At 44.9% G+C, this 17729-nt stretch overlaps 1 protein-coding gene across 1 annotated transcript in view; it reads right to left on the bottom strand.

Annotated features, from left to right (window-relative positions):
- Nucleotides 1–646: 646 nt before the first annotated feature.
- nos1 (nitric oxide synthase 1 (neuronal)) overlaps nucleotides 647–17729 on the bottom strand; it is a 43028-nt gene continuing 25945 nt past the window's right edge. Inside the window, exons 18-29 of the mRNA XM_056417956.1 lie at nucleotides 17179–17353; nucleotides 10872–11010; nucleotides 9390–9468; nucleotides 9025–9218; nucleotides 7916–8085; nucleotides 6746–6956; nucleotides 5332–5419; nucleotides 4318–4439; nucleotides 4052–4200; nucleotides 3041–3235; nucleotides 2710–2828; nucleotides 647–2180 (exon numbers count right to left, since the gene is read on the bottom strand). Coding sequence (XP_056273931.1) covers nucleotides 2159–2180; nucleotides 2710–2828; nucleotides 3041–3235; nucleotides 4052–4200; nucleotides 4318–4439; nucleotides 5332–5419; nucleotides 6746–6956; nucleotides 7916–8085; nucleotides 9025–9218; nucleotides 9390–9468; nucleotides 10872–11010; nucleotides 17179–17353 — 1663 coding nt within the window. The 3' untranslated portion in view covers nucleotides 647–2158. The remainder of the gene's footprint in view (nucleotides 2181–2709; nucleotides 2829–3040; nucleotides 3236–4051; nucleotides 4201–4317; nucleotides 4440–5331; nucleotides 5420–6745; nucleotides 6957–7915; nucleotides 8086–9024; nucleotides 9219–9389; nucleotides 9469–10871; nucleotides 11011–17178; nucleotides 17354–17729) is intronic.

Below are 17729 nucleotides of genomic sequence, written 5' to 3'. Positions count from 1 at the left end.
TTGAGTAGAAAGATTCAACATCGAAATCTGACCTTCAAGCTGCTCGTCTCATAACCGAAGCCTCCCCCCTTCATTCTCTCCCCCTTCTCCCCACCCTCCAGCTCCTCCCTCCCTTCTCCCCCCCCCCTTCTCTCCTCTCAGACAAGAACAGAACAAGATGCCGACATGTTGTGTAAATGTTTCTCTTTATTGTGTAAAGTCTTTTTGCAGAAGCATCAAATGTAATAATACGAGGTGATGAGCGGCGGGCGTCGTCACGGCAACGAGACCAAACACACAAACTCCTCAGCCTGACGTCTCATCCTCAGCATGTTTACAAATCATCATCTCCGCCACCGAGGCCTCCGATATATATATGATGTTTTATAACACGTTTTATATTATATATGATGTTTTATAACACGATTTATATTATGTGTGATGTTTTATAACATGTGTTAATGCCGCGGTCGTGTTTTTGTACTTTAGTGTTTTAACCATCAGGATCCTGTGGAGCTCATTGACATCTTCAACATACATTCTTAGAAAAGATCAAAGTGTTTTTCTTTTTAATATTGTATACTTTGTCTTTGAATATATATCTCTGTAGAAGCTAATATATATTATATTAGCAGAAGATAATGGAGAGGAGACGTTTGGGGGGGGGGGGTCACATGAGGTCAACATGAGTGGATTCTGAAAGAAATGCCCCCCCCCCCGAAAAGAAATAAAAATAAAAACGACATATACTCTGCAGCCACGAGGAAACGTTTGAAAATCTGACTGGTTTGAGAAAACACACACACACACGGACGGACGGACACACACCTGAGCACATGCGTGTTTTACACCCACGTGTAGAGAGAGGCGCACACTTACGGTGATCTCTGTGACACACACACAGACACACACACACACATGCATGCTGATGCTAACGAGCTGGTGTCAGGTCACAGTGAGAGGGTGGTGTGTGTGTGTGTGTGTGTGTGTCTGTGGGCAGAGGAGTTGATGTAAGGCAAGAGGAGCTGTGACGCTGATATATGTCAATAAATGTAAACATGAAGCTGATATCTGGTCAGTAGATCTGGTGTGAAAGGAGTTTATATTTTATTATTTAGTGTTCAGGAGAGGAAAAGTTTGACTAGATCCGCTAACGTCGGCACGCTGAATCGGACGCTTTACAGCCAGAAGCCCTGTTAGCTTAGCATAGAGACACAGGGGGGGGGGGGGGGCAGGGGCATTGGCCCATTGTTCTGGTTTTATTTAGCTGAAGTCACGCCCCCCCAAACCTAACTTTATCCCATCTGAAAAAATAAACGTCACCTCCTGAATCAAATATAATAATAATAATTTAAACGATGTCCCCTCACAACAATTATATGATGTGACACATTAACATTTTCCATAACACATCAAACTAAGAAATATTAAAATCTGAGAGGCCTGGAGAAGTTTTAAAGTTACTATATTTGTCATTCATCAGACTCTTTCCTCATTGGCTGCTTGTGGTTTGGGGACACATGTCAACATGTGATGTGGGGAGAGGGGGTGGACACACAGAGGCTGAAGCATCGAGATGAACTGACGGCTCAGAGATCATAAGTCAGCTCAGAGGTCAGAGGTCAGCTCAGGCTGGGACAGAATCAACGTTTTCATAATTCAGGGAACATTTTGCGTGCAGAAAATCAGTTTTCCAGTCGTAGTTTCCACATGCATGAACATCAGTAATCTCCCCTTTGATTATTAAAAGAACATAAGAGTGCAGCCCAACTGCATCCTCTCTTGAACATAACGTCTGATGTTCATCACACGGCGTCCTCCCTGATAAAAAAGCCTTGAGCCGTTTCACTGGAACAATAAACACAGAGTATATTATATTTACTGAGTATATGCTCGTCTGGGTCATGCGTCACAATGAGGCACGGGGGGGGGGGGGGGGGGCACACTATGAATCAAGATGATCCATTTATAATGTTCTGGGAGTTTCATCAACGAGAGGACAGAACATGTTTCCAACTTGCTACGATATAAATTTGCGGAGCAGAAACAATAAAGTGGAATATAAAAAAGAAAAAAAGAAGAAAAGAAACACTTGTAGGTTTTTTTTACAGTACAAAAGTTGGCACAGTATTTCTTTCACGGCGCCGCCGCGTCGTCGTCTCCTGTAAGCACCGCCCCCTCACAGACCAGAGCAGAACACCCTGAGAGGAGACACAAGGAGACGTGACCGTCACCACTCGTCACGGCTGCTGATGGTTACATGTGACCTCAGTGACGTTGTGTTCTGCTCCTATGAGCAAGGCACGTGAAGGGTCTAATCCTGAATGCAGAACATGGAGCAGAGCCACTTGCTCTTCAATCTAATCCCGTTGGTTTTAAAAGCGTTCCCATGGTTACCGACTCAAACGAGGCCGCGAGCACATCGGCGTCACCGCTAGCACAGCGAGCTGATAACAAGGATGAATAAGAAACGCGTCGCAGATCTTTAGCGCCCCGCGCAGACGAGTCCAGCTAACGAGACAAGTTTCTTTAATGTGTGTGTGTGTGTGTGTGTAGACATGCTGGTTTTATTGGTCCTTATGGGCCCAGCTGCAGATATTCACCTGTTGATGATTTGTCGTGACATATTTCATTCCGTGAATCACGAATCGATGAAGACTGTTGAACATCTACACTTTGAGAGGAGGATACTTTAATGACCTCTGCTGGAAACAGAGGTCAACAACATACTCGTCTGACTCCTTCTTGCTCTCCTCGTTGAAGGCGATGGACTCCGAGCGCAGCCGGTTGGTGACCTCGTAGGTCCTCAGGGTGACCCCAAAGATGTCCTCATGGTACCGGTTCTCATCCTGGAGACGGAGGGATGGAGAGATGGAGAGAGAGAGATAGATAGATAGGGATAGAGAGAGAGAGAGGGACATACATATGAGATGGATATTGTTTTGTGGTCACTTGCATAAGTTAACGTAGAAGCAGCTGAATCTCTGCAGTGGAGGGACAACTTCCTGTTGACTGTTCCCAGATCTCAGGCAGGATCTCTCCCCCCTTCTCTCTCTCTCACCCGCAGCTTGCTGATGAAGAAGCCGGCGTCCTCCAGCGTCATGCCGGCCTGCTGCTTGATGACGTGCTGGATGGTCTTGAGGACGTCTCCGGCCATCGTCACGTCCCCGCACACGTACAGGTGCCCTCCCTCCTCCTTCAGGCAGCGGTACACCTCCTCCGCCAGCTGCTCGCGCAGAACATCCTGGACATATTTCTGACAAGAGGGCGGAGGAGGAGGCATGAGGAGTGGTGAGGGCAGGAAGCCATGTGGGAGGAAAGGAATCACAAAAGTAGAAACTGGAGACATGAGGAGAAACTCTTATTCTATACTACGTGTGCAGCAAAAAAACGACAGAATGTGTTCCTGATAAACAGAAAACAACCTCACAGAACAATAAGGGTTCTTTAAGAGGCTTTGTGGTTCTACGAAGAAGCATCACCTACTGAAGAACCATTTACGGTTCTTTGAGTCACCTTTAAAGGTTCTTTGATGAACTCTTTAAAGAAATGGTTCTCTAAGAACCCTGTTGTTAAAGGTTCTTGTGTAACCTTAAATGGGGCCTTAAAGAAGTTTTTTGAAGGTTCCTTGAGACAACTTTATAGGTTCTCTGAAGAACCCTTTAAGGAAATGGTTCTTTAAAGAACCCTGTTACCGGTTCTTTGTGGAACCAGAAATGGGGCCGATTCTTGAAGGTTCTCTGAGACACCTTTATAGGTTCTTTAAAGTACTCTTTAAGGAAATGATTCTCTAAAGAACCTTGGTTTGAAAGGTTCTTTGAGGAACCAGAAATGGGGCCTTCAATAATCCATAGAAGAAACATTTCTGGTTCCACAAAGAACCTTTCAAACCAGGGTTCTTTAGAATACCATTTCCTTAAAGAGTTCTTTAAAGAACCATTTCCTCAAATACTTCTTCAAAGAGCCTATAAAGGTGTCTCAAATAACCTGAAATGGTTCTTCTATGGCACCACTCTGAAGAACCATGTTTCAAAGCAGCAGGGCCTTGGAGGAGCGAGGTGACGCCCGGTACCTTTGGCTTCTCAGGTTCTCTGGAGTAGGCCGTGTACAGCTCCTTGAACACGCCCTTGTTCTTGGCCTGGATCGTCTCCTCCTTGTAGATGTGGTCCACCTCAGACTGCCGGCAGCCGAACACCAGGACCATGGGGCTCGGCTCAACCCCTAAAGAACCGGTGACAGGCGGCGGTGCTTCTGTTGAGCGTTTTCACTGGAGTAGTAATAACTAGTAATACATAGTCATAAATACATCTTCAGGGAACCAGAGGAACAGTAACCCACCGTCGTGCTCCAGGTCGTAGAGTCTCTGCTGCCAGAAGCTTCTGAAGGGGGCGATGCCGGTTCCCGGTCCCACCAGGATACAAGGGGCTTGCTTGTCTTTGGGAAGTCGGAACGATGCTGCACTAAAGAATGGAAATACACGAAAAACAATGAAAATGTCCGTAAGGTCATTTTTACTGAAAGTCATTATTTTTTAAGTACACTTATTGGCTTTAGTTGTATAGAAAATATGTTTACTGCTCACATCATGAAGCTACACAGCTGACTGAAACTAGACAGTCCCAGTAAAAGTCTGAAGCACCTCTTCAGGTCTAGAGCTCCTCTTCAGGTCTGAAGCTCCTCTTCAGGTCTAGAGCTCCTCTTCAGGTCTGGAGCTCCTCTTCAGGTCTAGAGCTCCTCTTCAGGTCTAGAGCTCCTCTTCAGGTCTAGAGCTCCTCTTCAGGTCTGGAGCTCCTCTTCAGGTCTGGAGCTCCTCTTCAGGTCTAGAGCTCCTCTTCAGGTCTAGAGCTCCTCTTCAGGTCTAGAGCTCCTCTTCAGGTCTAGAGCTCCTCTTCAGGTCTAGAGCTCCTCTTCAGGTCTAGAGCTCCTCTTCAGGTCTGTTGTAATGGGGTTCTGTGGGGATGTTCTCTATAATTAAGGAAGTTACTGGTCCCAGCTGAGCGTTAGCCGGGGCCCATAATGCCCTTTTAGCTTTTTCTTTAGATTAAAGGAATACTCGATGCACAAACCACCATTTGTGGGATCGTAACTTCTTGGAGAAAACCTTTTTTCCTGCATGGCTCGAAGAATTAAAAAATTGAGTAGATTCTTTCTCAACTGAAATAAAAGGTGCCATCTTCATACGGCGCATGACGGACATCAGAGGGGTCTCGGTCTATGGCTAGAAAGCAGTTTAGCTTATTATCCTTAACACGTCCACATGTCAACATGTCAACATGTCCACGCAGGGTGTGGACTCTTGACATGTTGACATGTTAAAAAAAACCTGAACCACCACGTGGGGATGATATTTACCCGCGGACGAAGCACGGAACAATCTCCCCGTCCTCGATCCGGTTGAGCCACGATGAGCAGACGCCGTGGTGGACCGGCCCCGTGCCGCCTGGAAGGGAAGAGGATTACCAAGCCGACACTTCACCTCTTCTTCTTCCTACTTCTCTTTGGGTGCATAAACTAACAGGAGAGTCTCTTTCTCTCTTTCTCTCTCTCAAATTACAGTAATCAGTAATTCCACCGTTGCCTTTACAATCACAGTAACACGTTGAGCACGAGTCACATTACAAGCAGCGACGAGTCGAGCGCTCTAAGCGCGGTGGTGTTTGCCGACTACCTGCCGGGCCGAGCGTATCGATGCTAATTACAAAGGTATGGAGCAGTAAGAGCCGCGTGACGCACTCCGACTGCACCACGAGCAGCTCGAGCTTTGTGTTCGCTCCCTGCATCGTTCCACTTGCAGTCGTGGTCTGGTTGATAACTACGATCGATCTTCATGGAGCTATCGGAGTTCCCGGAGTCATTTGACTTCTGGAGTCTCTGCAGCCACCTTGAACGAGTCTTTTTACCCCAAACTGAACCGGAGGAGGAAACTGAGCGTAAACACCCATCGGTTCCTTCAGAGTCAGGACTAGACGCGGTTTACTGGTTTATTTAGTAGATCTTCAGACATGTCGAGAAGGCCTCCAAGCAGTTGTGTCGTAGTTTACTTCCATGTGTGTCCGAGATGTCCTCTAGAGAGACAGAAGGCTTTTCATGAGACTAAAGAGACGTCGGCTTGGACCCCACATTTCTATCAGTTCACAGTGTCACGACGTCTCCACCTTCATAGTTATATTCATCCTGCCTGTTTAATGAACTCTCTTGTCCTCCTCACCTGATTGTCCCTCATTCCCTTCACCTGGTCCTCACGCCCTTCTCACCTGCAGCCCATCGCCTCATTAGTCCCTCACTATTCAGCTCCCTCACTTCCACTTGTCCTCTGCCAGATGGTCTTGTGGGTCATTGCCAAACTCTCCAGTATATTCAACATATTATTCCTGCCTGCCTGTTCTGACCTTGTTCTGACCTCCGATTCTTTGCCTTCCCCCTTTTGGATTTGTTGCCCTATTGGCCTGACCTGCCTGAATGGACGAGTAAAGATCCTCCTCTCTCATTCCTGTTTCCGAGTCGTGCTTTTGGGTTCCAGTCCCTGTAACCCTTACACACAGTCCAGGTGGACGTCTGTGCAAAAGCTGCAGGAATCCACTCACTGCTACACTGAGACATCGAAGGAGAGGACGGACAACAACAACGAAGAGCCACCGCAACGCTGGCAGGAAAATAACTATTTCCGCGCGTAATGGGAGCTTCAGAGGTTCGTCTGCTCGCCGGTGGCAGAAAGATGGCGGAGCAACCTGCAGCTCCATGTCCTCGGAGAGGCACGGGTCCTTACCTCGGGACTGGTAGGAGACCACGGCCACGGTGAGGTGGATCTCCCCCGGGTGGAGGTCCGGAGAGGAGCTGATGGAGTAGTAGCGGGGCTGCAGCAGGGGCAGCTGGGTGAGCAGCAGGGTGGAGGGCATCTGGACGGAGGGGAACTCCTCCAGCACCTCCACCATCGTCGGGTTGTTGTACCACTTCCACTCCTCGTACTCCTGCAAGCCCTGTGGCGTCACGCCGAGAGAGAGAAAGAAAAGAGGAGGGGATGGAGACACGAGGAGTTGTGTATTGGGTTTTTAATTTGCGTGTCTTGGTGAGTTCTGCCAACTCTTCCGACGCAGAGCGCCAAGCGGCGCCGCTCTCCATTGGCCGCCCGCCCGCCGCCGTGTGTCATCGCTGACGTCTGAGTGTGATGCATTTAGAGCTCCGCCACCGGCGCTCACACACAACAGAGGAATAAACCTCGAGACATCCCTTGTGTTGTTCTCAGGCTCCGGATGATGACGCCTGGCGGGGCTCCACGTTTGAACCGCTCGATGTTCAATGAGAGAACGCGTTTCTTTCAGGGTCACAGGGCTTTTCAGGGGTAGATATAGTTTGTTTACCTGAGATGTCTTTTATAACTTTAGGAATTCAAATTCAAGAGAATCCTGCTTCCATAACTCATGGATAAACAGAAACATCCGACTGATAGAAACCTCCTGAAACCTTTACAACGTGTGTATAAATAATCTCTCCTATGATCTGCGGGGCTGGATCTACCTTCCATCGTCTCCTCTAGCGTTGCTGTGTGTGTGTGTGTGTGTGTGTGTCACCACGTGGCCTCAGCCAGCCTCTCCACACACTGACAACATGGAGAGTGAGTCGTGGGAGGCGTTGACGGGGTGAGACGATCACCACCTCCTGCTGTACGTATACATCAGTGCACAAAGACTCTTCTTTACGTCTCGTATGGCGAGCATGAGCAGTGCGTCGCCTCGTTGTGCCCTGAACACACGCCGACTCGTTATAGAACAGAGTTCTGATGGGAAGGGAGAAGAGCTGCGTACAGGCGGCTCACCAATGGCAACAGAAAAGAAAGAGTGTGTATTTCTGGACGTAGCCTACGCACATACACACACACACACATCCCTTTAGCCAGCGCAGCTCACTGAAGGTCAGCGGCAAGTCAAAGTGAATTCACCTTGCTGAGGAGCTCCAGCTTCTTCCTCTGCTTGTCGTTAGTTGCCAGAGTGGCAAACTGCTGCAGCAGCACGGGGCTGGGGGGGGTGGTGATGTCCAGGAAGTACTGGAAGGCCTGGTAGATGGTGCAGGGAGGGATGCGGGTCTCGTTGGTCCAGTTGCTGATTGCACCTGCAGAAAGAACGACGGGTTTAAGCTGCTTGTTTCACATTAAAGGACAAAGTGTGACGTGGTAAGACATCCGGTCAACCGTCCCCCTCAAGTCTAGAGAGCCTTCACAGCTTCTTTTAGCTTTTTAAACCGGCAAACTCTCACCAACCCCAATCCCAGCTGCACGTTAGCCGTTCAAAGTCAAAAAGCACGCTACTACACCCTGAATCATTATGTAGGTCAGATCTATGTTACACTGTGTTCCAGGAATGCATGACCTATCAAAGCCTCATATGATGAACTACAAGTAAAAATGTCCTTGACACGGGGATCTCCGTTGTTGCTGTTTGCACAGTGAGCAGCTGATGGCGCATGAGAATCGTGAGCCGCCTCTCAAATTCAACACCTTTTAAATCAGATACATTTTCTATGCAGATGATCAATTTGGACAAGACTGTGTTCCAGAAATACAGCACCTATCAGTGCCTCGGTTTTAAATGCCTCATGATGAATACAAATAGTTAATAAACAAGTACAAATGTCCCTGACGCGGTTAGCTCCGTTGTTGCTGTTGTTGTTTAAACGTTAGCATCTAACGGCGCTTGAGAATCTATCAAATTCAAGGCCTTTATATCAGATTTTGAGGACTACGGATCGATGTTTTCTATGCAGATGATCCAGTTGGACCAGACGATGTGTTCTTGGGCCTTCGAGGAAGTTTAATAACCCACCAACAACGGTTCTATTGCATCGTGTTGAATGTGATCCGGCTCACATACTGTGTTGAAGAAACACCTCGCTTCACAGTCGCACTGAAAATCACACTTGAAGCACACAGTGTCACCACAACTGTTTCCCAGCACTGCGTCTCCACTGAGACGTTCTTGGCCTACAGGAGACAACCTCCCTGAAGTGTGACTTCATGTGCTGTGGTGGAAGTCTGATGGGGGCACCACCCACCGAGGGCCGTGTTCCTCTCCTCCAGGAACTCCACTTTCACGATCTGATTGACAGGCGGAGCGTCCTCCAGTCTGTCGAGCAGAACTGTCACGAGGTCCTCGTGGTTGCCAGAGAAGATGCCCAGATGGTCGCCGGGCTGGTAGCTCAGCTTCTCGTGGTTGTTTGTGTGGAGCCGAACAAATATGGTGGAGCGACTGGCAGAGAGAGATCAGAGCTTTAGGGAACAAGGCCTTCCAGTCTGTTCCAGTTCAGTCACACAACCTGGAGAGTCCTACTCCCCTTTTCATTCAGCTTCCACTGGAGCGGTGACATCATTCCACAAGACCACGACAGACCGACATGAGATCCACTATGTTCATACTCACTTCGATTTGGAACTTTGCAAGTTTTTAGATTCTAGCATCTTGGCTGAGAACACCTTCTTCTTGTGAACACTGTTCAGAGCTGTTGGCAGAAACACAAGAACGTCAGACAAGTTCCTGTACTTAGGCACTGGAGAACATTCCACATACAGGAGAACATTCCAGACACAGGAGAACATTCCAGATATAAGAGAGCATTCCAGATACAGGAGAACATTCCTGATCTAGGAGAACATTCCAGATAGAGGAGAACATTCCAGATACAGGAGAACATTCCCGATAAAGGAGAACATTTCAGAGACTGGAGAACATTCCAGATACAGGAGAACATTGGAGAGACTGGAGAACATTCCAGATACAGGAGAACATTCCAGAGATTGGAGAACATTCCAGAGATTGGAGAGCATTCCTGATACATGAGAACATTCCAGAGACTGGAGAACATTCCAGAGACTGGAGAACATTCCAGATACAGGAGAACATTCCAGATACAGGATAACATTCCAGATATAGGAGAACATTCCAGAGACTGGAAAACATTCCAGATGCAGGAGAACATTCCAGATACAGGAGAACATTCCAGATACAGGAGAGCAGAGACAGGCTAACATTCCAGATACAGGAGAACATTCTAGAGACTGGAAAACATTCCAGATACAGGAGAGCATTCCTGATACATGAGAACATTCCAGATACAGGAGAGCAGAGACAGGATAACATTCCAGATACAGGAGAACATTCTAGAGACTGGAAAACATTCCAGATGCAGGAGAACATTCCAGATACAGGAGAGCAGAGACAGGATAACATTCCAGATACAGGAGAACATTCCAGATACAGGAGAACATTCCAGATACAGGAGAGCATTCCTGATACAGGAGAACATTCCATATACAGGAGAACATTCCCTATACAGGAGAACATTCCAGATACAGGAGAACATTCCAGATACAGGAGAGCAGAGACAGGATAACATTCCAGATACAGGAGAACATTCCAGATAGAGGAGAACATTACATATACAGGAGAACATTCCAGCTACAGGAGAACATTCCAGCTACAGGAGAACATTCCAGATACAGGAGAACATTCCAGAGACTGGAGAACATTCCAGCTACAGGAGAACATTCCAGATACAGGAGAACATTCCAGATACAGGAGAACATTCCAGAGACTGGAGAACATTCCAGCTACAGGAGAATATTCCAGATACAGGAGAACATTCCAGCTACAGGAGAACATTCCAGAGACTGGAGAACATTCCAGCTACAGGAGAACATTCCAGATACAGGAGAACATTCCAGAGACTGGAGAACATTCCAGCTACAGGAGAACATTCCTGAGACAGGAGATGTATAGTGGGAGGCTCACTGCTCTTGATCAATAACCTTATCAGCTCTGCAGATACACTACGGACTCCTACGGAGCGACGGAGCAGCACCTACAGACCTTCAGGATCAGGATCAGGAATAGGATCAGGATTACCTTCCGTGAGGGCCGGGGCCTCGGCCGTGTACATCAGGCGGAACTTGCTCTTCTTCCAGCTGCGGTCGTTGCTGATCAGGGAGTCGTTGGCCTTCTCGATGTTCACGTCGTCGCCGACGCAGAACACGTCGCAGGCGGCCTTCACACGGGACGGGAACAACACGCCGTTAGTCAACGTGGACCATCACGGGAATAAACAGGAGGGTTGAAGAGAAGAGGACCTCTTGAGACTAAGGAACGAGAGGCCCTCGTGGTTTTTATTGATGTTGAACAAAAAAAACGTGATTCAAAGTTTTCCGTTTGACATTCGGAGCATCGACATTGAGCAATGGATACGCTCTGAATTTAAAATGAAGCAGCTTTAAAAAATACCACCAAAAAAGGGAGTTCCGGTGACGTCATCACAGCGAATGGCTGCTTGAGAACACAGCTCCTCCAAGAATCAATATATTTCGCCCCAGAAATACTCAAATAATATTTTCACTTATACACGGTCAAAATGTCGGGGCCGAAATCAAGAACAAGGGAAACAACGGGGGAAAAAAGGTACGGAACAGCAAACAGTTGACCGAGTAAATCCTAGCTCACCTCATGGAGATGCGAGCGCAAACCAAGTCACAGCAGCTAGCCTGGCTAAAGTGTTAGAGGAGATTCGGGATTTTCGTCAAGATATGAATAAACAACTGAACGACATCAAATCTGAACTCACTAAAGTTGACCCAAAAGTTGAAGAAGTGGAGAATCGCATTCGAGCGGTAGAAGACCGCACCCATAATATGGAGCAAGTGGTAACAAAACTGATAAAAGAAGTGACCCAGCTCGAGAATAAACTGCTGGACCTAGAAGGTAGGTCCAGACGGAAAAATATCCGAATGTTCAATGTACCAGAAGACGCAGAGGGGGCATCAATGGTGGAGTTTGTGGAAAAGCTCCTGCGTGATAAACTGGAAATACCCGAAACAACGGACATTGACATTGAGAGAGCGCACAGGGCACTTGCTCCGAAACCTACTGGAGTAGAAAAGCCACGGTCAATAGTGATTCGATTCCTGAGATACAAGACTAAGGAAGAAATCCTACGGAAAGCATGGGGGAAAAAAAAAGTGCTTATGAACAATACGAGGCAGATATATTTTGACCAGGATTACCCCCCAGCAGTTCTACAGAAGCGCAAGGAATACTCCGAGGCTAAACGAGTTTTGAAACACAACAGTATTCGCTTCCAGACTCCATTCCCAGCCAAACTGCGAGTGCACTACGAGAACGGGACACAGCTCTACCAGTCAGCAGATGAAGCGACGACAGATATGAAGAACAGAGGACTTCCCATCAACGTGTTCAGGGCTGGACCGAAGGAGGATTTAGCCGCGCAGCTGTCCCGCACTGCATGGGAGAGAGCGGAAGCCCCAGGACGGCGACGGGAGGACACATAACGAGAGCCGGAGGACCCGTGAATGGACGGAAGATGCTGTGAAATGGTGGTAAATGTACCAACAACTAAATAATAATAATAATAATTCGCTATCGAAACACAATTATATTCCCTTCCCTGACAAATGTAAAAATATAAAGTATAATGGAGGGACCAGTCCTTAAATTAGCCTTTTCTTTTCTCTCCCTTTTGGGAAATTTCAGCGGAGGCCCTCTACCTAGGAAAAGGAGAGGCTTTCCTCCCAAGCTAGATGTTCCTTCTAACTTAGTTAAGGGTCATTTCAGGACCTCAGCCTTGGAATCTATGTTATTGTGTTTTTTGTTTTATTGTGTGAAAATGTTCTTGATTGTTGTTTCTTCAGGGAGTAAATCATTTGAAATGTGTTTAAGCATAAAGATGCATAGACTTAATCTATGGCTAGTGACCAAATTAAAATAATTTCTTACAATGTTAACGGGCTGTTAAATCCAATCAAACGGTTTAAAATTCTATCTAAAATGAAGAAGGAGAGGGCACATGTGGTATATTTACAAGAAACCCACTTAAATGATAAGGAGCACGGAAAACTGAAGAGAATGGGCTTTACTCACTTGTTTTTCTCATCATATAAACTAGGACATAGGAGAGGAGTAGCCATTCTCATTTCTAAACAGGTCAATTTTGAAAAGATATCTGAAATCAAAGATAAGGTGGGTAGGTATGTTTTAGTTTAGGGAAATATAATAACTTTACTCAATATCTATGCACCTCCGGGAAGTGATATGGGATTTTTTCAAAAGATAATTGATATCATAATAACAAAAACAGAAGGCCTACTAATATGTGGGGGGGATCTTAATATCCATCTTCAACCACAACTTGATTCTTCAAGTGGGAAAACATATGAAACAAAATCTCTACATAGAAAAGTCAACACACTTTTCAAGGATGTGGGACTTATTGATATATGGAGAGAACTATTCCCACAAAGAAGAGATTACACCCACTACTCCGCTCCTCACTCCATTTACACAAGAATAGATTATTTTTTAACATTTGGGAGGGATAGAGATAAAATACATACATGTGATATTGGGACAATTGATTTGAGTGACCATGCGCCTATTTATCTAACGGTTGACCTTGACCTACCACCCCGAAATACTATATGGAAACTAAACTCTGGCCTTCTCAATGACCCTGATTTCAAACAAGATATTAGGAAAGAAATGAGTGTCTTCCTAGAATTTAATGATAATGATGAGGTCTCACCTCTTATATTGTGGGATACTATGAAAGCGGTTTTAAGAGGAAAAATTATAGCAATAGCCTCACAAAGAAAAGACAAAGAAAAAAGGCTCTAGAGGAGCTACAACTAAAATTGAAGAATTTAGAAACAAAACATAAGGCCAGTTCAGATGGAAATACATTTCAGGAAATCGGGAAAACCAGAAATGAAATTAGAAGTTTAACCACACAAGACATTAAAAGAAACCTCATGTATCTGAAACAGAGGCATTATGAAAGTGGCCCAAAATCAATGAAAATACTGGCATGGAAACTGAAGAAAAAACTAGCTGAAAATACAGTTCATAAAATATGACACCCTAGGACAAAGGAGATCCAAAACAAACTAAGTGAGATTCATGAAGCATTTGAAGCATTTTATAATTTTTTTTATACAAGAGTCCCAGGAGGAGACATAGCCCAGATTGATACTTTCTTGAACACCCTAAAATTACCCACTCTTAATGAAGAGCTAAACCAAAAGCTAAACGCTGAGATAACGGAAAGTGAATTGCAAGCAGCAATTAGCAGACTTAAAGTAGGTACGGCTCCAGGTTCTGATGGTTTTACAGCTGAGTGGTACAAGGAGTTTAAAAATGACTTGATTCCTATCATACTTCCTACACTAAACTGGGTCATGGAAAAGGCCCAAACACCTCCTAGTTGGAAGGAGGCCATTATTTCTGCTATGCCAAAGGAAGGCAAGGATAAAACGGAGTGTGCGTCTTACAGACCAATATCTGTTTTAAATATAGATTATAAGATGTTCACTTCTATTATGGCCAGAAGACTTGAAAAGTTTATGACTAAATTGATCCACAACGATCAGACAGGTTTCATACACCAACGTCAAACACAAGACAATATACGAAGGACGTTACATATTATTAATCATATAGCAAAAAACAAATTGGAAGCAATAGTAATTAGTATAGATGCTGAGAAGGCATTTGACTCCGTCAATTGGAATTTTCTTTACAGAACTCTTCATAGATTTGGTTTCCATGCCAGGATTATTAAAACCTTACAATCATTATACAATACTCCTACTGCAAGGGTCAAGGTGAATGGTTATTTATCAAATAGGTTTACCCTGGAAAGGGGTACAAGACATGGTCACCAATATTATTTGCACTTTTCCTTGAACCACTAGCCCAATATTTAAGACAAAACAGAGAAATAAGAGGCATTCAACTGGCGGAAAGAGAGCATAAGCTAGCTTGCTATGCAGATGATGTACTAGTTTATCTTAGCCAGCCAACACACTCTTTGCCCCAGCTGATGCTGGCACTTGAGAAATATGGGCAATTATCAGGATATAAGGTTAATGTGGGTAAAACCCAAGTGCTATCGTATAACTATAATCCAACATCAGAAATGGAAAGCAAATACCCATGGTCATGGCAAGCAAAATCCCTTAAGTACCGAGGCATAAATATTCCAAAAGATCTGTCAAAACTATCAGAATATAACTACTCACCTTTAAACAAAAAAATCAAAGAAGATATCACAAGATGGAACCTCGTACCTTTCTTTAGTTTCAGCTCAAGAATACAATCTATTAAAATGAACGTATTACCCAGATTGTTATATCTATTTCAAACCCTATCAATAGAAGTTTCTCAGGTCCAGCTTAATGAATGGGACAAAATGTTGTCGAGATACGTGTGGCAAGGCAAGAGACCAACGGTTCGCCTTAAAACACTGCAGTTAGTAAAGGAGAAGGGAGGATGGGGTCTGCCATCCCTCAAGGAATACGACTATGCCGCCCAGACAAGAGCTATAATATGCTGGTGCAATCCTTCATATGATGCACAGTGGAAAGACATTGAAGAAAAAATATTTCCCATTCCAATACAAGCAATCATAGCTGACTCTAAACTGCAACACTACATAAACAGTTCTGATAATCCATGGGTCAAATTGACCCTTAAAGTGTGGAAGAATACATTAGAGAATACAAACTTGAAGGAGATCTACTGTGCCTTAAATGGTGTGGATATGACTCAGACTTCACACCAAATAAAATGGACACCAGATTCAAAAAATGGAGAGATAATGGAATAACAGCTTTATGCAATATTATGAAGGGAAACAAACTGTTTAGTTTTGAAATGATTAAAGAAAATTATCTTTTAGAGAAACAGGACTTCTTTAGATACCTACAGTTGCGGCATTTTGTCAATGAAAATGTTAAAAAGGTAACAGAGGCAAACTCCAGTCTCACAGAACTGTTTAAAAGAGCATACAAGTCAAATTGCAATAAAGGGGCAATATCAGCCATATATAAACACTTTCTAGAGCTTAAAACTCATTCAACAGCATACATTAAAGCAAAATGGGAAAAGGAATCTGGGATAGATATTTCTGAGGAAGAATGGACATTAATATGGGGGTATCAATGGAAATGTACCAGTTCAATGAGCTGGCGAGAGTTTAACTGGAAAAATTGCATAAGATACTTCATTACACCATCTCAGACATCTCATTATAGCGATAACATTCCTGTTTGCTGGAGAAAGTGTGGACACCAAAGCGCAAACCATTACCACATCTTCTGGGACTGTCCCATCATTAAAAACTTTTGGAAGGCGGTACACAATGATTTACAGGACATCTTTCACAAGGACATCCCTTTGGACTTTAAGATTCTGTACCTTGGAAATATACCTCAAAGCTGGCCGAAAGGGGACAGACTCTTGATAAATGCAATGCTGGTGGCCAGTAAAAAGTATTTTACCAGAAAATGGTTATTACCAGAGTGTCCTACAATTACATCATGGAGAGACATCGGAACAGAGATCTACAGAATGGAGCAGATTACAGCCCATGTTAACCAAAGAATGGAAACATTTCTTAAGCACTGGCAAAAGTGGTGCAACTATGTCACAGATAAATGGCCTGACTATTTCTTTACTCTATAGAAATTCTCCCTGCTTTATTACTTTCGCATTGAAAATGCGGAAGGTAATGTTTTGATCGCCGTGTATTTATTTGTATGCATGTTATTCGCATAAGTCCAAAAGTATTAAACCGAATCGCATGATATTTGGTGGGATGATTGGTTATTATCCGGGGACCATTTGATTAGATTTTGGGATCGATCGAGTCAAAGGTCAAGGTCATGAAAAGGTCAAAATCTTCTTTGAAACGCATGAAATTTGGTGGGATGATTGGTTATTATCCGGGGACCATTTGATTAGATTTTGGGATCGATCGGGTCAAAGGTCAAGGTCATGAAAAGGTCAAAATCTTCTTTTTACCATAGCATGGTCAATTTGTATCCAATTGGCATGCAACTAATGCCAACATGTTCATAATTCAATGCCCAATCTTGTGATATGCGAAGGTATGCGCTCTACCGAGTGCCCGTTCTAGTTTATTTATAGTTTTGTTACCATGGTATTGTTTTTGTGTCTTTATTTGCATATGTGTTTATTTTTTAACTTCTCTTTATACAAAGAATCTGAAATTTTTTTATATGTGTATGTGAGATTCTGAACACTAATAAAAATATAAATAAAAATAAATAAAAAAATACCACCAAAAACCAGACGAGCCTATTCCAGGAACACCGTCGACAAACAGAACCAAAGCCTTAAAACAGACCTTAAAAACCTTCTTGGCCCAGGTTCTGAACGACTCCTCCTGGCCACACAGCTCGTCTCCTTCCCCCATGCGGAGGATGCGCTCCCCCCCGAGCTCCTCAAACAGCGTGTCCACGGCGTGGGCAAAGGCGCAGAAGTGTGGGTAGGCCCTGGAGCCGAGGCCGAACACCGAGAACCTGAGAGACACACACGCACGCACACACACACAATCACACACACATGGAGAGAGAGGCAGTGAGAGAGGAGGTAGTGGGAACAATGCAACACACACAAACATCCGCAAAGCACCGCCACCGTCTGCACCGCCTGCACCGTCTGCACCGTCTGCACCGTCTGCACCGCCTTCCCTCCAGAAAAGCATCGTTGTTGAGAGAAATTCCGTCCCACGGCCTCGTGGTGAAGCAGCGACTCACCTCAGTTTGGACAGGCCTCGTGGATCCTTCTCCTTCAACAGGTCCGTGAACTTTCCACTGCAATAAGATTCGTAATCCCCAAAAGAGGTTTGACAAAGTGGATTTAACTTTAGGTCGTAAAGGAGTCATCCGAATGCGG

Source organism: Pseudoliparis swirei, chromosome 7 (genome assembly GCF_029220125.1).
Source record: "Pseudoliparis swirei isolate HS2019 ecotype Mariana Trench chromosome 7, NWPU_hadal_v1, whole genome shotgun sequence".
Classification (NCBI taxonomy): Eukaryota; Metazoa; Chordata; class Actinopteri; order Perciformes; family Liparidae; genus Pseudoliparis; species Pseudoliparis swirei.
This window is presented reverse-complemented; position numbering and strand designations above follow the sequence as displayed.